This window comes from Trachypithecus francoisi, unplaced genomic scaffold (assembly GCF_009764315.1).
Source record: "Trachypithecus francoisi isolate TF-2019V2 unplaced genomic scaffold, Tfra_2.0 Lachesis_group0, whole genome shotgun sequence".
Classification (NCBI taxonomy): domain Eukaryota; kingdom Metazoa; phylum Chordata; class Mammalia; order Primates; family Cercopithecidae; genus Trachypithecus; species Trachypithecus francoisi.
The window spans coordinates 190978830-190999765 of record NW_022681453.1 but is presented as its reverse complement, the minus strand read 5'-3'; the positions used below and the strand labels follow the sequence as shown (position 1 = coordinate 190999765).

General features: G+C 38.5%; 1 protein-coding gene across 3 annotated transcripts in view; it reads left to right on the top strand.

The window, feature by feature from the left end:
• FGF12 (fibroblast growth factor 12) overlaps nucleotides 1-20936 on the top strand; it is a 591075-nt gene that overhangs the window by 362096 nt on the left and 208043 nt on the right. For all 3 annotated transcript variants that reach the window (XM_033213060.1, XM_033213059.1, XM_033213058.1), the window contains one exon: nucleotides 19053-19163. In XM_033213060.1, the coding sequence (XP_033068951.1) occupies nucleotides 19053-19163 (111 nt within the window). The remainder of the gene's footprint in view (nucleotides 1-19052; nucleotides 19164-20936) is intronic.

The window sequence follows — 20936 nt, the reverse complement described above, 5'->3', positions numbered from 1 at the left end:
AGGACTGAGAGCTCTTTCGGTGTCCCTCATGTCTTTATATATTTTTTCCTTTTATTGTTGAAGATAACAGAGTATAAAAGGACATTTTAAAAAAATAGACTTTTTTTTTTTTAGAGCAGTTTCAGGTTCACAGCAAAATTGAGTAGAAGCTGTAGGGATTTCTTGTATATCCCTTGCCCCACACAAAATGACAATTTGTTAGCTTCTATCTCCAGAATACATGATTTTATTTGTATTTATTAATATGTTTATTAAATAGTCATATACACATGTATTTATCACATAGTCATTTGGGAAACGTAGGTATGAATTATGGAAGCTGAATAGCTGCTTTTGCAATTCATGATAGCAAAGTCATACAACGACCTATATACCCATCAATGGTGGATTGGATAAAGAAAATGTGGTGCACATACACCATGGAATACTATGCAGCCATAAAAAAATGAAATAATGTCTTTAGTGGGAACACTGATAGAGCTGGAGGTCATTATTCTTAGACTAATGCAGGAACAGAAAACCAAATACCACATGTTCTCACTTATAAGTGAGAGCTAAGTGATGAGAAGTCATGGACACAAAGAAAGGAACAACAGACTCTAGAGCCTTTCTGAGGGTAGAGGTTCGGAGGAGGGAGAGGAGCAGAAAAAATAACTGTTGGGTACTAGGCTTAGTACCTGGGTGAAGAAATAATCTGTACAACAGCCCCCTCCCCCCAAGGCATGAGTCCACCTGTATAAAAAACCTGCATATGTATCCCTGAACCTAAAATAAAAGTTAAAATATGTATATAGCCCACAACCCCATACCTGCCCCCGGATCCCCCCAAAAAAGTGCTTTTGATTCTTGGAGTTTGGAGAAAAAAGGATTAAAAATGAAACAAGAAACAACAAATAAGTGTGATTTTCTTAAATCAGAATGTAAACTTATACCAAAGAATATTCTTAAAGAGCTGTTTGCTAAGATGACGAAAGTGAATCCCTGCTCCCTTACTTTTGGAAATCGTAAATTGAAGTTTACTAAAATTATGTGTATGAATAATCTAAGGTTTACCTATTTAAATTTCCAGTTACAGAAGTAGTTATGTCTGTATCTTTGCATTTTTGGGAAAGTTATTTTAATAGTTAGAGGAGACCAGGCACAGTGGCTTACACCTGTAATCCCAGCACTTTGGGAGGCTGAGGTGGGCGGATGGCATGAGCCCAGGTGTTCAAGACCAGCTTGGGCAACATGGCAGAAACCCTGTCTTTACAAAAATACAAACTTTAGCTAGGCATGGTAGCACGCGCCTGTAGTCCCAGCTACTCAGGAGGCTTAGGTGAGAGAATCTCCTGAGCTCAGGAGTTGGAGGCTGCAGTGAGCTGTGATCTCACCACTACACTCCAGCCTGGCCGACAGAGTGAGACACTGAGAAAAAAAAGAAAGAAAAAAAGAAAAGAAAAGAAGAAAGAGAAAGAAAGGGAGAGAAAGAAAGAGAGAAAGAGAGAAAGAAAGAGAGAGAAAGGAAGGAAGGAAAGAAGGAAGGAAAGGAAGGAAGGAAGGAAGAAAGGAAGGAAGGAAGGAAGGAAGGAAGGAAGGAAGGAAGGAAGGAAGGAAGGAGGAAATAGAAGAAAGTGATCTCGTCTGATTTTGATCAATGTGCAATATCAGAAAGGTCATTTTTTCCTGCACTAGGGTTCTATTCCTTCTAAGGAGTGCGAATAAGAACAGCTTTCCTGACTGGTGGTTTGCAATTCTCTAGGAAAAACATCTCTTCAAATATGTTATTTTCCTTAAAGCAATAGAATAAACTATTCAAAAATTATTTTTCCTTTAAGATTTAAAATTTGGGAACATAAACTAATAAGCTCCCTATTGTATCCCAAGCTCCTTGGATAGTGTCTGACCCTGGAAGACTCTCAACTACAAAATACTTGACACTGGGAAGGGATCAGGCAGATGTGTTCATGACCCAGTCCTTCAGAGTGTTTTTATGTCCTGTTTGCACAGTTCTAGCCACAATGATCATTTTGAATATTACACAGTTTTAATGTTACCCCCATAATGTACTACTTGTTAGAGGCATAATAAACATTGATGCCGAAATAAGACTTCGACCATTGTAATCTGAGCTGTTACGAAATGATTCTGCCTCCCACTTAAAATAGGTGAATCTGCTGGAGAAAACATAACAACAAAAATTAAAATGCATAGTTGCACTCAAAACCAAACAGGGGAAATCTCTACGTGCCAGAAAAGAAGAGGGAATTTATATTTATCGAGATGAACAAGAACTGAGTTTCTGTACTTCAGGTGGCGATGACTAGAACAGCATAGGCATCAACAGGTGAGCATTGGGCTTAACCTTTATGTGGGCACAGGAGACTGGATGTCAGAGGCAGTGCTCCTTCTGAGAGATGGTGATCTAGAAAAATTTCTGTCTGCCAAGGAAAACTAAAAAGAACTTGATGTGTCCACCTAGAGCAATGGGTGGGAAGTGTTGTCTATGAGGAATTAGAAACCCAAATGAGGACCACTTCCTGGGTGAGGTTCAATATCAAACTGTCCTTGTTAAGTTGGAATTCCAGACTGAGAAGCTAACGTGAGAACTTCTCTCTAGCTGGGGAAATCTGCGAAGTACTACAAGAGACCAAAACAAAACCTTTCCATGGGTTTCACAGTCCAGGGAAACACAAAACAGCACAACTCTCTCTGAGGAAAATCTCAGTCTGATAATTGAAACCATGTAAGGATATAAACCATCAAAAAGAAGAGTAAAGCACAACAAATTGCATAATTCATACCCCAGAGTTGTAGATATTAAGATGAATCTAAAATGAATTTTAAAAATAGTATTTAAAATGTTTATTAATTAAATGAAGCAGAAATCACAAGACAGGAAAAGGACAATATAGAAAAAAAGGTGAACTTTAAAGAAAATAATTATATGGCAGCCAGGCATAGTGGCTCACGCCTGTCATCCCAGCACTTTGGGAGGCCAAGGCGGGCGGATCCCCTGAGGCCGGGAGTTTGAGACCAGCCTGACCAACATGGAGCAACCCCGTCTCTACTAAAAATACAAAATTAGCTGGGCGTGGTGGCGCGTGCCTATAATCCCAGCTACTTGGGAGGCTGAGGTAGGAGAGTTGTTTGAACCTGGGAGGTGGAGGTTGTGGTCAGCCAAGATCACGCCATTGCACTCTAGCCTAGGCAACAAGAGTGAAACTCTGTCTCAAATAAATAAATTAATTAATTAAATTAAATAAATAATAATAATTATATAGCAATTACAGTAGTAAGAAAGAAAGCTTATGTGTGTGTTCAAAAATAGGAGCTAAATAATAGAAGAGAAAATTATTGAATTGGAAATGAAAGCAAACAAATCAATTCTTCTGAGAGATTGATAGATGGAAAACATTGACTGAGATTTTAAGAGATAGGAAGTATATATAGAGAAGCTCTAACATGCATTTCAAAGGAGTCCTGGGAAAGGAGAAAAGGTACAATACCAGATCATCTATAATCAAAAAGATTAAGATAGAGAATTTGCAAAACACAAAAATTCATATGGACTTTTCCCATCATGTGGATTCTTAAAACAATCCACACCTGGGAATATTATAATAATATTATAAAATCACATAATGATGAAGATACAATATTTTAAAAGAAGTCAGAGAGAAGAGACAGATTAACTACAAATGAAAGATAGATTGCAGACTTGTCAGCAACAATAGTTGCTAGAAGATGATGAAAGTTTTTTTCACAGTACTGAGGGAAAATAAGCATCTCTTTGATGTTATGTGTCCAGTTAATTACAATCAAAAAGAGAGAGGAAGAAATAAACAAATGTAATGCCAAACACTGAGACATTTTTACACTTTAATAGATTGGTTCCTTATTGGTTCACAAAGAGGGGGTTGAGTCTAGGGGTAATGGGGGGTTACAATGGTGAGTGAAAAAGATGGTAAACATGTTTGTAAACCTATCATAATAAATGAAAAAAATTTTATGACGAGCATTTCATGGGTTTAAAAAGAAAATAGAACTAAAATACTAGACAGTAATAGAAATATGTGGATTTGAGTTTTTAGCCATTTGCATTATTTGATAAAAGCTTAGTAATTAACAGTTAAATTTGGATTTTGTTAAACTACAAATTTATTTAGATTGTTAAGGATTACTACTAAAATAATAGAAACAGAACTGTAATTTCCAATTCAAGATAAAGGGAAAAATTGGAGGGAGTGTAAGGGAAACTAAATCAATGTAATTGAAGGAATGTAAGGATAAAATAAAGAAGCAAAGAAATGCTTAATAAATAAAAACCAGAAACTAAGATGATAGAAATAAAAACAGCTAAATCAGAAAATTAAAGTTAAGGCAAAATGATTATAGTCATTTATTATGGGAATTTCAAATCAGATGAAAATTCAAAATCCAAATATATGGTATTAATACCATGTTGAATGAGATCATCAAATTGCTTGATAATATACATGGCACATTTTTATGTTAAAATGCACGATGCACAAAACGCAGTCGGTACTTTTTGTGGATATTTACAGAGGGAGTACAGGCACAAAAATGTGAATAGGAAAGCTACCTCCCAAATTCAGAAATATGGTTGCATCTCGCTAGCAAAATAACGGAATGGAATTAAAGAGGTGACTGTAATGGTTTGATTCTAGAAAACGATTTGAGGCAATTATGGAAAATGCTAGTATTTGTTAAATATGGGTGATGAGTACATGTTTATTTGAGAGGCAGTGAGAAGATGATCTGTTCTGTGGGTTCTGGAGCCAGGCTGCCTGTGCTCAAACCCTTACGGCCCTTCTACTTACGAAATATGGGCGAGCCATTGGGCACTCACTTCACTTACACCTTAGTATTAGCACCTATAAAATGAGAGAAAAAAATACTAACTTCGTAGAGCTAATGCAAAGATGGAATGAGTAAGTACTAGACATAGAAATCATTTGAGTCCCTGGCTCATGGTAAGCACTATTAAAGGTGATTATTATTTTTCTGTTTTCTGCATGTTTGAAATATTTCAAGTTAAAAAGGTAATTCAAATTAATAAAACTGTTAATGGATAGGTAAAATTATAATAAATCTTCAAATCATAATCAAGATAATCTTCATCAAAGCAAATTAAATTTACTAATAAAAATTCGTATGTGCTATAAATAGATGATTTTAGAGCCTCAGTATCAGAGTTAAAGAAGAAAATCTTATGAACATTGTATCTAATTTGTTTTTCCATTTATGACCACAGAGGTGATCGATGGACGGAATTGATTATGTGTGGATACATACTTGGGAACAGTTTCAATTTTTTAATCTTGTGTGGTCACTAGAAAGAAAACACAGAGATTCTAAAATTAAACCAGTTTTTATAAAACAAAGTGCAAGATTTTGAAGCCCCAAACAAAAAACCCAATGTTTTTGTATTTTTGATTCTGTAACACATAGACAAAATTCAACATACATTTTAATGTTTAGTTGTTCTCCCAAACATGTGCCGTTTAAAAATTATTTGTTGACAAATCATGTCTTTTCTTCATACAACGTGTGACATGTTAATGGGAAACTGTTTCAATTTTTAAAATAGATTATAGGTGTTAAAGTCAGGCTGGCCTTCTCCATAAGGTTTGAGAGAATCCTTAGCTATGACTAGATCAATCCTTGCTGTACTGAATCCTGAAATATGCTTCTTGGAGTCGGCCATGAGAGAAGTAGACTTTTGGTCATGTGTCTCTACAATCAGATCAGCCACCCTTGAAAGTATTGTCCTAGCACTTTGTCTGAAAACACTGGTTTCTTTATTCATGAGATCTTAGCCTCTATGTCACAGTCCATCATTGTCAGTCACAGTGGCAGTTCCTTATACCTGTTTCACTTGTCTCTAACAGCCTCCCAAAATGAGTGAGTTACAGCACCCAACCCATGTTTACATATTTACAGTGTGTGTGTTATCCACATTTGATAAATATTTTCAGTGCTCTTTTGTGTGATGTACTATCAAGTAATAAATTAATTGTATTAGTATAGTTTGTCTAGATTATAATTTAATTGAAATTTTAATAATCTTCATTGATTGACAGTGGTAAGAGATGTATCTATTAAAAATATTTTCTCCATTTTTAATTCTAACTTATTAAAAATAGCTTGTAAGTATCTGTCTTGACCTGAGAGTCCCTCAGGTTTCTGGGACCTAGACTTGGAGCCACTGAACTCTTCCAATACAGTCGTTTTATAGATGAAACCTGAAGCCCGGAGAGAAGAAACTAGGTCACTGGAAAAAAAACTATGTTTGCTTCCTATGTGTTACTAGGCACTATGCTAAGAACTAGGTATTTTGTAATAAATACAAGTTACATGGCCTCACCCTCAGGGATGCTACAGTCTAGAGTGGGAAATAGATAGTAAACAACAAAGAGAAATAGCTATCTAGTTACAAATTGGACTACATGCAGTGAAGGGAGGAAACAAACAAACAAAACAACAGTGTGCTGCCAGATAATATCTACACAAATGTGGAGGCAGATCTAGGTTGGAGGCCTAGACAAGACCTCTATGAAATTGTATTTATGGAGTGACTTGAATTTATTTCAGGAAGAAATCAATCCAGGCAGAGGGAAATACATGTGCAAAAATCCCGAGGTCTGAACAGAAAGAGGGCACATGTGCCTGGAGCTTAGTGAGCCAGGGAGAGAGTAAAGTGAGAGGATGATGGAACTGTAGGCAGGAGCCAGATGGTGCAAAGCTCTCCCGGCCATGCTAAGGGTCTGACGTTTTATTGTAAATGAAATGGGAAGCTGCTAAAGAGTTTCAGCAGAAGAGTGGCATGATCCAATTTATATTGTAAAATATTACCTTGACTGTAGTGTGATTTGGAAGGGAAAGAGTTTTAGTGAGGAGGCTGTTAGTGGAATCTAGCCCGGAGCACTTGATGGCCTGAACAAAGGTGGAGGCAGTGGGGAAGGAGAGGAGCAAACAATTGGAATTAGACCCCAAATGTCTGGATCCCACTGCCCGGCATATGCCGCTGCACCACAGTGCCTGAGCTTACCAGGGTCAAGGCTGATGGATATGTTCTTGGAACTCTCAACTGCTCTTTTGCCAGAAGTATTATTATAACACTAGAACTCACTCTGGTTGACCCTGCAAAAGCAAAGCCTTTTTTTTTTTTTTTTTTTTTTTGTGATGGTATGAAAAGATGATAGACAAAAATCGCATTTTAACAACAATAATAATATACTTGCAGGTAATTTACATTTGGGGTGCATGAGGGAATTCCTCAGGCTTGCCAACCTGGGTAAACAGATCTCCTCTGATATCCAAGGCAGTTTCAGGACAAGTCCAACATTTGTGCAGCTCCCCTGATGTCAGGGAACTGTCATGCCTGTGCTCGCCCAAATAATGTGTCCTGTTCATTTATTTCTGGTGCCAAAAGATGTGTCTATGAAAAAAGAGACCAACTGAGAAGATTTTTCTATGCCAAATGAGGATGCTTTTATTACAGAAGACTTTCTGTGTGCATAGAAGTGTCTACATCCCTGCCACTTTTTTGTGACAGGAGGCCAAAAGCTATGTTTGCAACTCCAGTTTAATGTTTTCTTTTTATTCCTGGCCCCTGGCTTTATAGATTTCCACAAGGCTTGTGGGCTGATCACAGTTAAAGAAGTAGAGAGATATATTAGCACGTTAGAGTTCTTCAAAAGACAATTGATGATTAACAATGAGGTGTAAAGCAAAAAGCTTCCACCCTGGCTCTGGCATGGATTAACTCTGTAATTTAGCACTAGTGATTTAACCTGTGTAAGCCTCAGGTCCCCTAATATTATATGAAAAAAAGTCCAAGGATAGCACCTGCCTTAAATTATTTCAATGAAAATTCAGAGATAATCCACATAAAGTGCCTGGCATTTGTTAACTCCTTGGCATTTCCTTTCTGTGAGTGAAACTCAGGAGGATTTGCCTGTTGCTACTGCTTAACTAACCATGGATTTTCCTATCTACATTAATTCTGTCTGAAAGTTAAATCTACCATATGAGCATGACGTCCTAGTCATAGGGCACACTATAATGTGTATTCCTAATTTCTTAGAACAACCTTTAGTTGAGTGGGTCTTAGTCATCTAAACAATTTCACAAGAAGCAAAGTATGGCTATGCATGAAGAAATGAAATAGCTTTCTGGATACCATGCAGCTAGTTTGGGATAAGATCAGGAAACCTCTGGGAGGCACAGAACTGGAAGATCCCGGTATATTAAAGAACTCTGACTCCAGGTATTGGAAAATGCGCTGCCATGCGAATTTCCCCTCTCCCTGGTGTTTTGTGTCTTCATATGTAACATGAGCCTTGAATTCCATTATGCTGAATGGCTTGTCTGGCTCTGAAATCTTAAGATTTTAGGATTATCTTCGTGTTTGAAGTGTCTTGTGGTCTTCATTCTTTGAGCTGCCTGGAAAGCCACATTCATTCCAGGTCTGCTTCTCTGGGTGATCATTTGAGAAAGACCAGGGAGTTGTAATACAGTGAAGTTGACCAGGGTCAAACTCCCCTCCATGAACAGAGATTCTTAAAAGGCAAGAAGGTATTAGGCTTCATGGGAATGCCTGCGTTGAGCTTTCTTCACCCACACCTTCATTAATATTCAACATTTAAATAGTGCTCCCTTAGGAAGATAATGATTGATTTGGATTCGGATTTGGGATTTAGATTTACAACTGAAATGAGACTTTCATTCTTAAGGTGGCTGAAACGTTAGCACACCAAGCATAGTCAGTCCTCTAGCTGGCAGCTTTTTCCATCCCCATTGCCACTGCCTACGTAAGGCCCTTATTATATGGAATAGCTCTGTAACTGGCTCTCATAACTGCAATATCACCCGTTCTAACTCAGCCTTCACTATTGTTCCCCTACTTTGACTTTCCAAAATACTACCCTCATAATTTTAGCCCCTGACTTAAAATCCTTCCCAATTTTCCCATTGCTTAATGCATTGGCCTCTGAAGCATGTGGGGCATGACAGCCATTGGCATATGAAAAAAAACTATTACAACTTTTTTTTAGATACAGGTTCTCACTCTGTCTCCTAGGCTGGAGTATAGTGATGCAATCATAGCTCACCGCAGCCTTGAACTTCTGGGCTCAAGCGATCCTCTCACCTCAGCCTCCCCAGCAGCGAGGACTGCAGGTGTGCACCACTATGCCTGGCAATGACAACTTTTGTTTGTGTTTATCATTGATCCCATTTTAAAATTCCTATTTTGATGTATATTATACACAAAATTTACAGAGTGGCACATACACGTGGCATAAATTATACATGTACATATATGGAGTCTGTAGGTTTAAAATATTTTACTGACAGAGATGTGTAATTAGAAAAGTTTGGAGATCATTGATTTAAGGAATAAACTAAAACTTGTTACTAGCTTTGCTTAAGGATCCTCAAGTGTCCTGGACCCTGCTGCTTTTCTGCTGTCGCCTCTAGCCCCTGCATGCACCCCCGCATTTCCTTCACCCTGACCACACCCATCTACATGCATGGTCCTTGCACATGCTCAGCACATGTGTCCATCTGTGCCCTTGCTCCTGCTGGTGCTGCTCAAAGCAAAATCCTCCTGCCTATTCTGGGCTAACTATAAAATGGTGCTTCATCCTTAAAGCTTTTTTTCGGCTGCTTCTTGTCCCAGAACCTGCCATCCCAGGTAAAATTAGCATCCCCATTCTGTGATTCCATGGCATTTTGTTTGTGCATTTATGACAGCACTTTTCATGTTCACTGAAATAATCATTAGTTGTGTATGTGTCTCCCTGATGAGGCCGTGGGTGCCTTCAAGGCAGGAATTGCATCTTACTCATCTTTGTACCCAGCACCTAGTGCCTATCGGAAGTCAATAAATGGTGCTGGAGCTATTTTAAATTTTCATGAGCATATTATAGAGAAGAATCTAGGAGGAAGGGGGCTAATGCTATGAGGAATAAAATGGACTCAGTACAAAAACCTTGTCCGTATTGGCATTTCACATCTTAGCTCAGTTTTCCTGCCCTCCGGCTCCTGTCTTCTACAGCTCAGACTGCTTTGGTGAAGAGGAAACTCCAAAAATGCAGGTTTTTTTCTTTCCATTTAGCTTTGAGACAGTATGAAGGTTAAGGATTGCCTGTCTCAAGGTCATTCAATTCCTGTTGAAATGTGAGGCAACTCAGGGCTTTGGAGACTGTGCAGTTTATGGGGGAGGCTGCTGTGCTTGTCAGACTGTGTTCAGTGTGCAGGACAAAATTGGAAGAAACGCACTAGAGGCCAGAGGCATTATATTAAAAGGCTATAAGCAGCTAGCTCTTTGCACAAATGAGAAACTCCTTTGAAAGTCACAGGTGACAAAGGAAAATGCCAGGTATATCTTATTACTTTCGTTCCTTCAGCATACAGACACTCCTCATCTACCTTGTGCCTGGCACTGTGTTCGGTGCTGGGATAGAGTTGATGAATAAGGTCTCTGCCCTGAGAAGTTCGTAGTTCAGCAGCAGAGACAGGGGTGTAAACAAGCACCTCTAAAACAGTGCACAGCTCTCCTAACCTGTGCACAACGGAGCTCTGAAGAGGAAGTGATTAATTTTGCCTCACGGTGTCAGGGAAGACCCTGTGGAAGAAAGCGGTGCTTAGAAGGCTCTGGAGGACCCCTGGGCAGAGGAGGAAGGCAGGGGTTGTGCATTTCAGGCAGAGGTATCTACAGAAGCAAGAGAAAGCAAGTAGAGAAAGGGCTGGCGGACTTTCTCATTAAAGGGTCTGTTAGTAAAGAGTCTCTTGGCCGGGTGCGGTCGCTCAAGCCTGTAATCCCAGCACTTTAGGAGGCCAAGACGGGTGGATCACGAGGTCAAGAGATCGAGACCATCCTGGCTAACACAGTGAAACCCCATCTCTACTAAAAAATACAAAAAACTAGCCGGGCGAGGTGGCGGGCGCCTGTAGTCCCAGCTACTCGGGAGGCTGAGGCAGGAGAATGGCGAGCTGAGATCCGGCCACTGCACTCCAGCCCGGGCGACAGAGCGAGACTTGGTCTCAAAAAAAAAAAAAAAAAAAAGAGTCTGTTAGTTAGTAAAGTCTTTGCAGGGTATAGGGTATCTGTTGCAACTACTCACCTTTGTTGTAGCTTGAAAGCAGCCAGAGGCAATGCATGAGTGAATGGGCATGGCCATGCTCTAATAAAACTTTATTAACCAAATTGGCAACCACAGGGCTACAGTTTGTGGACTCTTGGCATAGAGGAAGGATCTTCGGAGAGCCTCTAATCTGTTGGTTATTAATCTTTTCAATTATTAGGATTGCTTTACACTTGCTGCTCCTTGCTCCTGGAATGCATTTCTGTTAGATACCCTTAATGGTTTCCTTCCTCTCTTTCTTTAGGCCACTGTAATGTTATCTTCTATTCATTCTATCCACAATAGCACATCCATCCCTTGAATGCTCTGTCCTTTTTTATTGCTTTAATTTTCATCATAGCACTTATACGAACATTTTATTATATACTTTATTGTTTATATGTTTATTTTCCATCTTCCTAGTAGAATGCACGCTTTATGTTTTAACCTCTGTTATATTCAGTGGTGAGCTGAGCTGATGGTGCTCACCTCTTTCCAGCTTCACGTCTATGTTCAGTGATGTCAAGTAGTAGTTTTAAATCAGTCATAGTTGAGGTATTTGCACTGTGGAAATCATCCCATGGACATCCAGTTTTGGATTTTCTTTTCTGCTCTGTTTTTCTGGCAGGGGAGGGAGGTGGGGGAGAGGTGGTTTACTAGCATGCACTGATTATCCCTTTTGCCAGAAGAATAACTGTCACAAAGGCTGCTGCTTAATAAATATACATTTTTAAAAAATAAAAATGTGCCATTAGTGTCTGTTGAGAAAGAAAATAGATACGCACTTAGTTACAGAATCCTCTTGGAATATTAGCACTTTTGGGGTTGATTCATGGCCCTCAGGTCGGTAGCTGCTCATGGTGTCTCTCATCTTCATTTGGCCGATGGGGAGATTGAAGATGACGGACAGGACCTGACTCATTTTACTCCACAGAGCAGATTACGCCAGGCTACAGTGACACGTCTTCAACCTTAGCCTTTCAGTTCTGGAAGGTGTTCCTCTAGGTCTGTTCACGCAGTCTCTTGAGTGAATGAGGGGCCTGAGGCCTGCTTCTCCTTTACTAAATAGCATATATTTTTAATGAATCCCCGTAGCTCAGTAGAGTTGCAATTTTTCAGTGTGTTCAGAAGTCCAGGTAAGTTCTATCCCTTTTCAAATGCTTACTGTGTAGCTCGTTTCTGATTTGTCGGAGACTTTGATTTATGGTATGTAAATACGCCCTAGTCTATACCGTTTAGTCATGATTGGTCAGAAATATATTTGCTTATGAACATTTTCTAACCCTAATAATCTAATTTTGAAGTCTGCTTGAATGTAATGCCCCGGAAGCACTTGACAAAAATCGCATTTCACAGCTTCTCAATCTCAGTTCCTTCAAGTGGACATTAAATGTTAATACAGAAGGCTCATTTGTAAACCCAAAGAGACTGATTAAAAGAACCCATCAAACTACTCCACAATCCATGTTTAACATTTATAAAGAAGATTGCATTTTCTGGGTGCCTGGTAAACCTTGTTTTTAATTCCCTGTCTTATGCACCAACTAAGGAAACAGAAAAGTGAAATTGTATTTAGTGGACCATCCGGCTTATCCCAAAGCTTTCCAGGACACCAGGGTTTTAGAAAGGATCTTTCATTCTCACTCAGAGTGTCTCAGCCTCTGGAGACATCCCCGTCCTTGACAGCTGCTCTGACCTGTAGTTTTTCTGCTTCTTTCTGGTTATATCCAGTGATAGAAAACTTACTCTTTCCTTAGGCAACCTGTTCTCTCTTTGAATACGATTAACAGAGAGTTCTTTTTTATCGGCATACCTGGTAACTTTCACCCATTGGCCGGAGGTCTGTCTCTGCGGAGCCACTCAGAACAAATTGGCTGCTTCTTATTTCTTTGGATTTTCAAGAATGTGGAGACAGCTCTCCAGATCCTCCCTCTTCTAGGCTCTCACATTCCTCCAAATCCCCCCTTTTCTAGGCTGCACAGCCACTGTTAATTCAGCCATTCTTCATACGACAGTCATTTATACCCTCTTTATTTGGCTCCCTTTCCTCTGGACATGTTCCAGTTTTGCCAGTATTCTTTTTAAAGTGACTGAACAGTGCTAGAGAGTGGCTGTGACTTTGGGTAAAAGTGATGCAGCTTCCTGGAATCTCAAAGAAACTGAAAAATGAGAAAAAAGCACCTCATACAGCCAGTTGTTATGCATAATAAATAAAACCATAGTAAAATGATCAGAAGCGTACCTGCCACGAAGGAGATGGGTTCAAAATATGGCCATTGTTATTGAAAGTACTATTAATTCTCTAGATACGGCCTCCATTACATAATTTTCCTTAGTGTTATAATAGTTTTCATTTTAGATTGGAGTTTATATGTAAACTCTTTCTCTAAAGTTTGGGTATATGTGAATACGCTGGCCCTAGAAGATTTTAGTATCAAAGGTTGTATATACACATATTTCTTGCACAGTTTTCCATAACTGCTTCTCTATCAACCCATACTTTAATAACTGATGCACAGCTAGATACTCTCCCCTCATTATTCTCTCCTCTCTTCTCCCTTCTTGCTTCCCAACCCTGTTTTAATATGGTAAGAATTTTGCTCTTTGGAAAGGAAAGCATAATGTCCATTCCGTTAATAGGAACTGAGTTCTTGTCTGAACTCATCAGTGTGTTAGCTGTGTGACCTTGGGTAAGACACTGTCTCTCCAAGCCAGAGTTTTGGTTTTTGTTTTTTTTTTACCGTTGAAGCTAATGAAGGAAAGTGTCGATCCTTTCCACGTCTAAAATTCATCCTATTTCCTGTAATTCATCCTGAGATGTGTGACCGGGACCCCTTGGCTCTGTCTCTGTTCTGGGTTTCCATCGTGTACCTAGGAAATACTCCGTATCACTAGACGGACTGTCAAGCCAGCAGGAACGTCTAGATAGCTCTGGCATGTGTCAGCTTTTCTGAGTGGCTCTGAAATCAAACCTTCTGCTGAAATTGCCATGTCATCCTGATGGGAAGCAGTATTGAACCCGAGGTCCCATCCTTTACCTTCTTTATCACTCAGCCTCTTTGAGGAAAACATGTATAACTTGCTTTTTTGCCTGTACTTAGTATTTTTAATAAACCTATTATTTCAGAATTTTTTAAGTTTATAGAGCTGTGAAGATAGTGCAGAGTTCCTGTATACCCTATATCCAATTTCCCATAGTAACAGCTTACATTAATGTACAATATTTGTCACAATTAAGAATCTATATCATTACAGTATTTTTAACTAAAATCCATACTTTATTCAGATTTCCTTCATTTTTACATAATGTTCTTTTTCAGTCTAGGATCTCATTCAGAATACCCTATTACATTTAGTTGTTACGTCTTTTTAGACTCCTTTTATCTATGACTTTTTCCTAGACACTTGTTTTTTTCAATGACATTGATAGTTTTTTTTTTTATTATTTGTTACTTTTAACTTTTATGAGTACATGGTGGGTGTATATATTTGTAGGGTATACGTGATATTTTGATGCAGGCATACGATGTGTAGTAATCACATCATGGCAAATAGGTTATCGCTCACCTCAAGCATTTATCCCTTCTTTGTGTTATGAACAGTCCATTTTGAGGAGTATTGGTCAAGTATTTTGTAGAACATTCTTTCATTGGCATTTGTCTAATTTTTTTTTTCTCATAATGAGACTGAGGTTGTGGGTTTTTTGGAGGAAGATCACAGAGGTAAAGTGCTATTCTCATCACATAATCTCAAGAGTACATACTATCAGCATGTTTTATAATTGATGATGTTAACCTTGATCACCTGACTGAGGTAGTGCTTTGTTAGGTTTCTCCACCATAATATTACTGTCTCCTTCCCTTTCCGTATTGTATTTTTTGGCAGGAGGTTCAAAGCCCATTACAGGCAGCCAATGGAAGTTTATTTCTTATTCAGTTCACTGCCCAAGGGAGGTATTTCAATGGCTGTCATCTTTTCTTTACCTGTTATTCAGGGACCCAACGTTCTTCCCTTCTGTTGCTCCTGTAGCCCCCAGGGTTATGTTATCTTAATCTGGCCGGTGTTAAGGAAAAGAGAATGTGGAGGAGAATGTTTGCTTTTAAAAACCTTGGCCTGAAAATGGCACACATCACTTCCACTTACATTCCATATGACACTCATTCATCTGCCAAACCCAACTGCAAGGGAGGCTAGGACATATGGTCTAGCTGGGTGCCCAGAAAAAAGAGGAAATGGATTTCAGTGAAATGCTTGCAGTATTTGCCACACCACTTTAGAGCACAAAAGGGAACAAACCAACCATTCCTCCCCTACCATCTAATAATATAGCCATCATTTCATTAAAAAAAGAAAAATAGTAATGGAAGAGCATAATTTTAAAATCAAGGAGTCATATAAACTGAAAAAAAATTAGGTGCATAGAAAATCTATTCCATTGGCCCTATTTGTCTTAGTGTCACTGTTGTGTTATGAATATTTGTTGAGAACAGGCACTTACTTGCATGTCTGCATTTGAGAACCCTTTTTTCTCTTCTGTCTATTACCAGGCTGCATCATGCCCAGAGTTGTCATGTTTTGTGTGGAATGCCTTTCCTCTGGTTTCCTTGCCTATAGCAGTCCTGCTCATTCTTTAAGTGAGAGATGAAGTGTCTTATCCCAACTTTCAGAGAGAACTGGTCACTTGCTCCTTGGTGACATCACATCACTGTGATTCACTTCCTCATTTATCAACTCTCCCACACTAGTATTATGCACAAATATGTTTCATGCATTTGACTGGGTGCTCCCGGAGGACAGCAACGGTTTTATTCCTATCTTGGGTCCCCAAGCATAGTCTGACGAATAAATGTGCATTCGTTGAATGTACCGAGGATGCTGGATGTGCTGAAAAGTAGTCTCATTTTGTACCTCCTTTCTTTAAAATAGAGCAAAACATGTTCTGGCTTTCCCCCTTATAAAGGAGATCCTCACTTATGATAATCGAGCCTTCATGGAGGAGGTGATGTTGAGCTGAACCTGGAAAGGTTGGTAAGACTTGATAGATGGTAATAGACATAAAAGATGCCAGTCAGACTACACAGCTTTCTGTGCCCCATCTATGTTATGTATGTTCAGGGTATTTTTTTTCAACAGATGATCAAGTCTCCTTTGAAACTTCTATAATATAGGATGTTCATTTTCACATATCACAACATAATTAAAACGCAGACTCTGGGCTTGTTCTGGCACTGCTCTCAGAGATGGGTGCTCAGAATCTGATGCTCATTATCCTGAGCAGGAGTTCCCAACCTGAATTACCAAGTCTCCAACAGGGGATGGCTCCACCAAGGCTAAAGAAGTGTTTAATTACAGGTACGGAAAGAGGAGCACGAAGAAAACAAACAATCATTTACAGGTTTTAACGACTAAACTGCCATGCATCTCATTACCAATAAAAACATGACTTCTTAAAGTGACTTTATCAAGCTTATTAGAAATAAAGTATGAATTGTAAGACAGTTGTCCTCTTCCTCCCTTCTATCGTTTTCTATCCTGTACTTTTAGCCCACTGTTTACTTTAGTGGCTTTACAAACTCAGTTAATATTTTACTAAAGCAGAAGCTGGAGACATATTCTTTTCTCAGAATGCTTCTTTTACCTCCCTTATACCGTGTCCTTGATTTTCATAGTTGAAACATTAGACTTTAATCAGGATGTATATTTTATGGGTTTTCTAGTTCGTACTTTGTCATTATTCATTTGAAATTTGCAAAGATTATAGAGTAGCACTTTTTAAAAATCTTACTCTATAGGTACAAAAACTTGAAACTCAGATGTTAGTTAGATGAGTTGCTCAGGGCCACACAGCATTTGAGGTTCAAATCTATAGGTGAGTCTACCACATCAGAAGCTGCGTGTCAGCCAGGCAGCCAAAGGCAGAGGCACACAGAGAGCTGTTTGCGGCAACTGTCACAAGGACAGAAAACCAAACACTGCATGTTCTCACTCATACGTGGGAATTGAGCAATGAGATCACTTGGACACAGGAAGGGGAACATCACACACCGGGGCCTGTCGTGGGGTGGGGGGCGGGGGGAGGGATAGCATTAGCACATATACCTAATGTAAATGATGAGTTAATGGGTGCAGCACACCAACATGGTACATGTATACATATGTAACAAACCTGCACATTGCGCTCATGTATCCTAGAACTTAAAATATAATTTTTTTTCAAAAAAAAGAGAGAGTTGTTTGCAGCATTAGCTAGCCATGTGTTTCCCCAACTTGTCCATAGTTGTGGGATTAGATGAGCCTATGGAGGAAGTGCATTGAAGACAAATCCATTCTTCTATTTCTGCCAGCATTCAAGGCAGAGGGTTCTACTGTGCTCAGAGTGAATAGAGACTCACATGAAGGAACAAACAATCATTCAGTTTAACTTCAAGATTTTTAGTGATGAGGACATTGAAGTTCACAAATTTAAAAAATTGAATTTATTTAACTCATAAAGACAATACCTACCTATTAATTAGAATGCCTAATTTCCAGTTCAGTTATCTGCTCATCAGCCTGCTTCCTCATTCCCAATTTCTTTGACATGTCTTTTGCTTCTTAGGACTGCTGTGAAAAAGACGTGTTGATAGAGGCATTGCCCCATATTCCCAAACAATGTGAATGTGATCAAGTCACATGTGCAAAAGTCCCAACGACAGACACTTGTTACAGGGTGTAGGCCAATTCTCAAAGAATTTATCACATTAAATGTTTAACTAGGATTTTCTTTTAGACCTAAACATCGATAAATGCATTCAGTGTAACACACAGTGCCTGCCATATTGCTGGGCAGAAAAAAGACATTCTTGGTATAGATTAGTTGAATAAATGGATGAAGGATGAAGTTGACTCACTTAAATTCAGCGATTGTCCTTCTGAGGATACCATGTTGCTACTTCAGCAATCACATGATTTCATCTTTGCCTCAATTTTTCTCTCTAGAAGCAGCATTTTTCTTTTTCTCCTTATTTTAATGAAAAAATTAGGGCTATAAGTGCCCTAGAATAATTCATTTTTGCTCAACAATAGAAACAAAAATGGTGATGCGGTGGAAATTAGATTGTTGCTGGCAGCCAGCACTGCAATGAGAAAGCTTTAGATATTTATATTAGCTGATGCACAAAAATTCAAATGTATTATACAAAGGTTAGTTTGAAAGTGTTTGTGTTTAGAGGGCTTTTAAAAGTTGAGCAATTCTGGTTTGAAATACGTAGAGAAATATGTATGACTTGATTTTTTTTTTTTTTTTTTTGTACTGGAGAAATGAACTTTGGAATACTGAGGCTCCTCTCTGAAGAACTATGTAGTGAAGGTGAAATTTGCATTTCCACATATTTCCCAGTGACATCTCATGGCCGTGGAAGTTTTGCTGTTGCCTGTGGTTCTTCTCATCCAAACTATTCTTTCTGGCTGAACTTGATCACAAATTCAAAACCCAGGAGCTTCTGATGGAGAGCTGACATCTTCCAGAAATAGAAATCTTATGAACCTGGTTATGACTACTAGAAACTTAGAAATTACAGAGGCATTTGGCCTAAACAATAATTCTGGAATGGGACTATAATGTTGGTGAAATCTTGCAGTCAGACACCAGATGTACAAAGGAGGAAAATAATTCACTTTTTAGCATGTCTCAGTATTTTCCTAATCATAATTTGCTTTTATTTATTTGCATTTAGTTACTGCTAAAAGTGTTAAAGCTCTACCTCTAGATGGAATAAAAAGCATAGATACGTTACTGAAATACCCAAATCCCCAATACATAATTCAATATTTAAGCTATTGGCATTTACATATTTACTTACAGGATGTTTTTAACAATTTGTAAGTGTGCGTTTGTATAAGCCAAACAAAAATTTGAATAATTATTTTGTTTTGCAGAACCCCAGCTGAAAGGGATTGTGACAAGGTTATTCAGCCAGCAGGGATATTTCCTGCAGATGCACCCAGATGGCACCATTGATGGGACCAAGGACGAAAACAGCGACTACAGTAAGAAACATCAGCTTCTTACAATCTGGTTACAAATCAAATGTAGGGCCCAGTGTATCTTATACTTAAAGCATTGCTAAGCTGCCTTACAAACTATGCCTTTCAAACTATTTAACTATTAATAAGCTAGTGTCTTTTCCTTTATCCTTCTTGCTATGATTTCCTGCAGCAAAGACACAGTATAGGAGGGAGGTGATGCAGGTAAGAGAAGGTAAGAGGCTTAAAGGTATTTCCTTTGATCAGTGGGCAAGAATATACTCCCATCACGGTGTTTTTAGGCAGCATGATGATAAACACTCCTAGGAACAATCAAGCACATCTTCCAACACAAGATGGTATTTAAATCCCGGAACCAAGAGATGAACAAGTTATAGTTCAATAATGAACAAGTTATGTATTTCTCAGAACACAATTTCTGACAGACAAAAATTACCTCTTAAGGTAAATACTGAGTACATGTGTGACATATATGTTATTTTATGTTAAAGGCAAAATTGCTGATTTTAAAAGGAAAATATATTTAAATATCATGATTACCTATGGCACATGTAATAAATATATATGACAGTAAGAAGATAATGAAGACTGATAGACCGAAATGGAATTTAAATTTTTTGGGGGGAAATAAAAATGCTGAGCATTCAAAGATTAATAATAATTTCTCTGGATATAGTTTTTAAGTGATCTAACTTTAGAGTTGACAAGTTTAAAAATTAAATGCAATCATCAAGGTATGACAAAATGAATTTGCAGTCTAGAAAAATTTCAAATCCAAGCTCCAGAGGCAAGATTGATAGCTCTCATGTCTTTCAAATTTTGCATAATCATATACAGATACCTGAGGGCAAATTCGTGTCATTCTAAAATTATGTATGATGCCATATTGTTTCCTAATGTTTGTCTGTCTTCGTTGCTAGATCTTTAGTGTTGAGCACACAGTAAATACTCATTGATATCTGTCCAAACAAGTTGTGATTCTGATGGATGTAATTTTGTGATCAGGCTGATAATCTACTAAACTGCGTAAACTAATATCGGAAGCTAGATATTTTATAGTGAAATGTCTTTTAAATTATTAAGAAATATTTGAGGAAAAATTTAAAGTTCCTAAAGAATGAAAATGATCTTGTCCACCCTTTCTAAGTTATTCTTTGTTCAGTTAATATCACACATTTAGAATATAATTTACAATAGATAAAAGATCTTATTATTGGCCGGGGGCGGTGGCTCAAGCCTGTAATCCCAGCACTTTGGGAGGCCGAGACGGGCAGATCACGAGGTCAGGAGATCGAGACCATCCTGGCTAACACGGTGAAACCCCATCTCTACTAAAAAATACAAAAAACTAGCCGGGCGAGGTGGCGGGCGCCTGTAGTCCCAGCTACTCGGGAGGCTGAGGCAGAAGAATGGCCTAAATCCAGGAGGCGGAGCTTGCAATGAGCTGAGATCCGGCCACTGCACTCCAGCCTGGACGGCAGAGCGAGACTCCGTCTCAAAAAAAAAAAAAAAAAAAAGATCTTATTATAAAGAATTTCATTTCAGTTTTCTTGCTTTCAGATTTTTTGCTAAGTTGTTGATTGACTTATTTTGGTTTGCATTGGTAGCGTGTTTTTGTGAAAGCATTCTTTAAATGATTAAAGCTTTCAGCTCAGTGTAGAAGAATCAGGATAGTTTTCTCTCCGTGTATTTTCATTTATTGCATCTGTCATTAAATGTCGATTTAGTGAGGCTACAAATATAGATGCAAGAACCAGGGAACCACTTAGTGGTGTC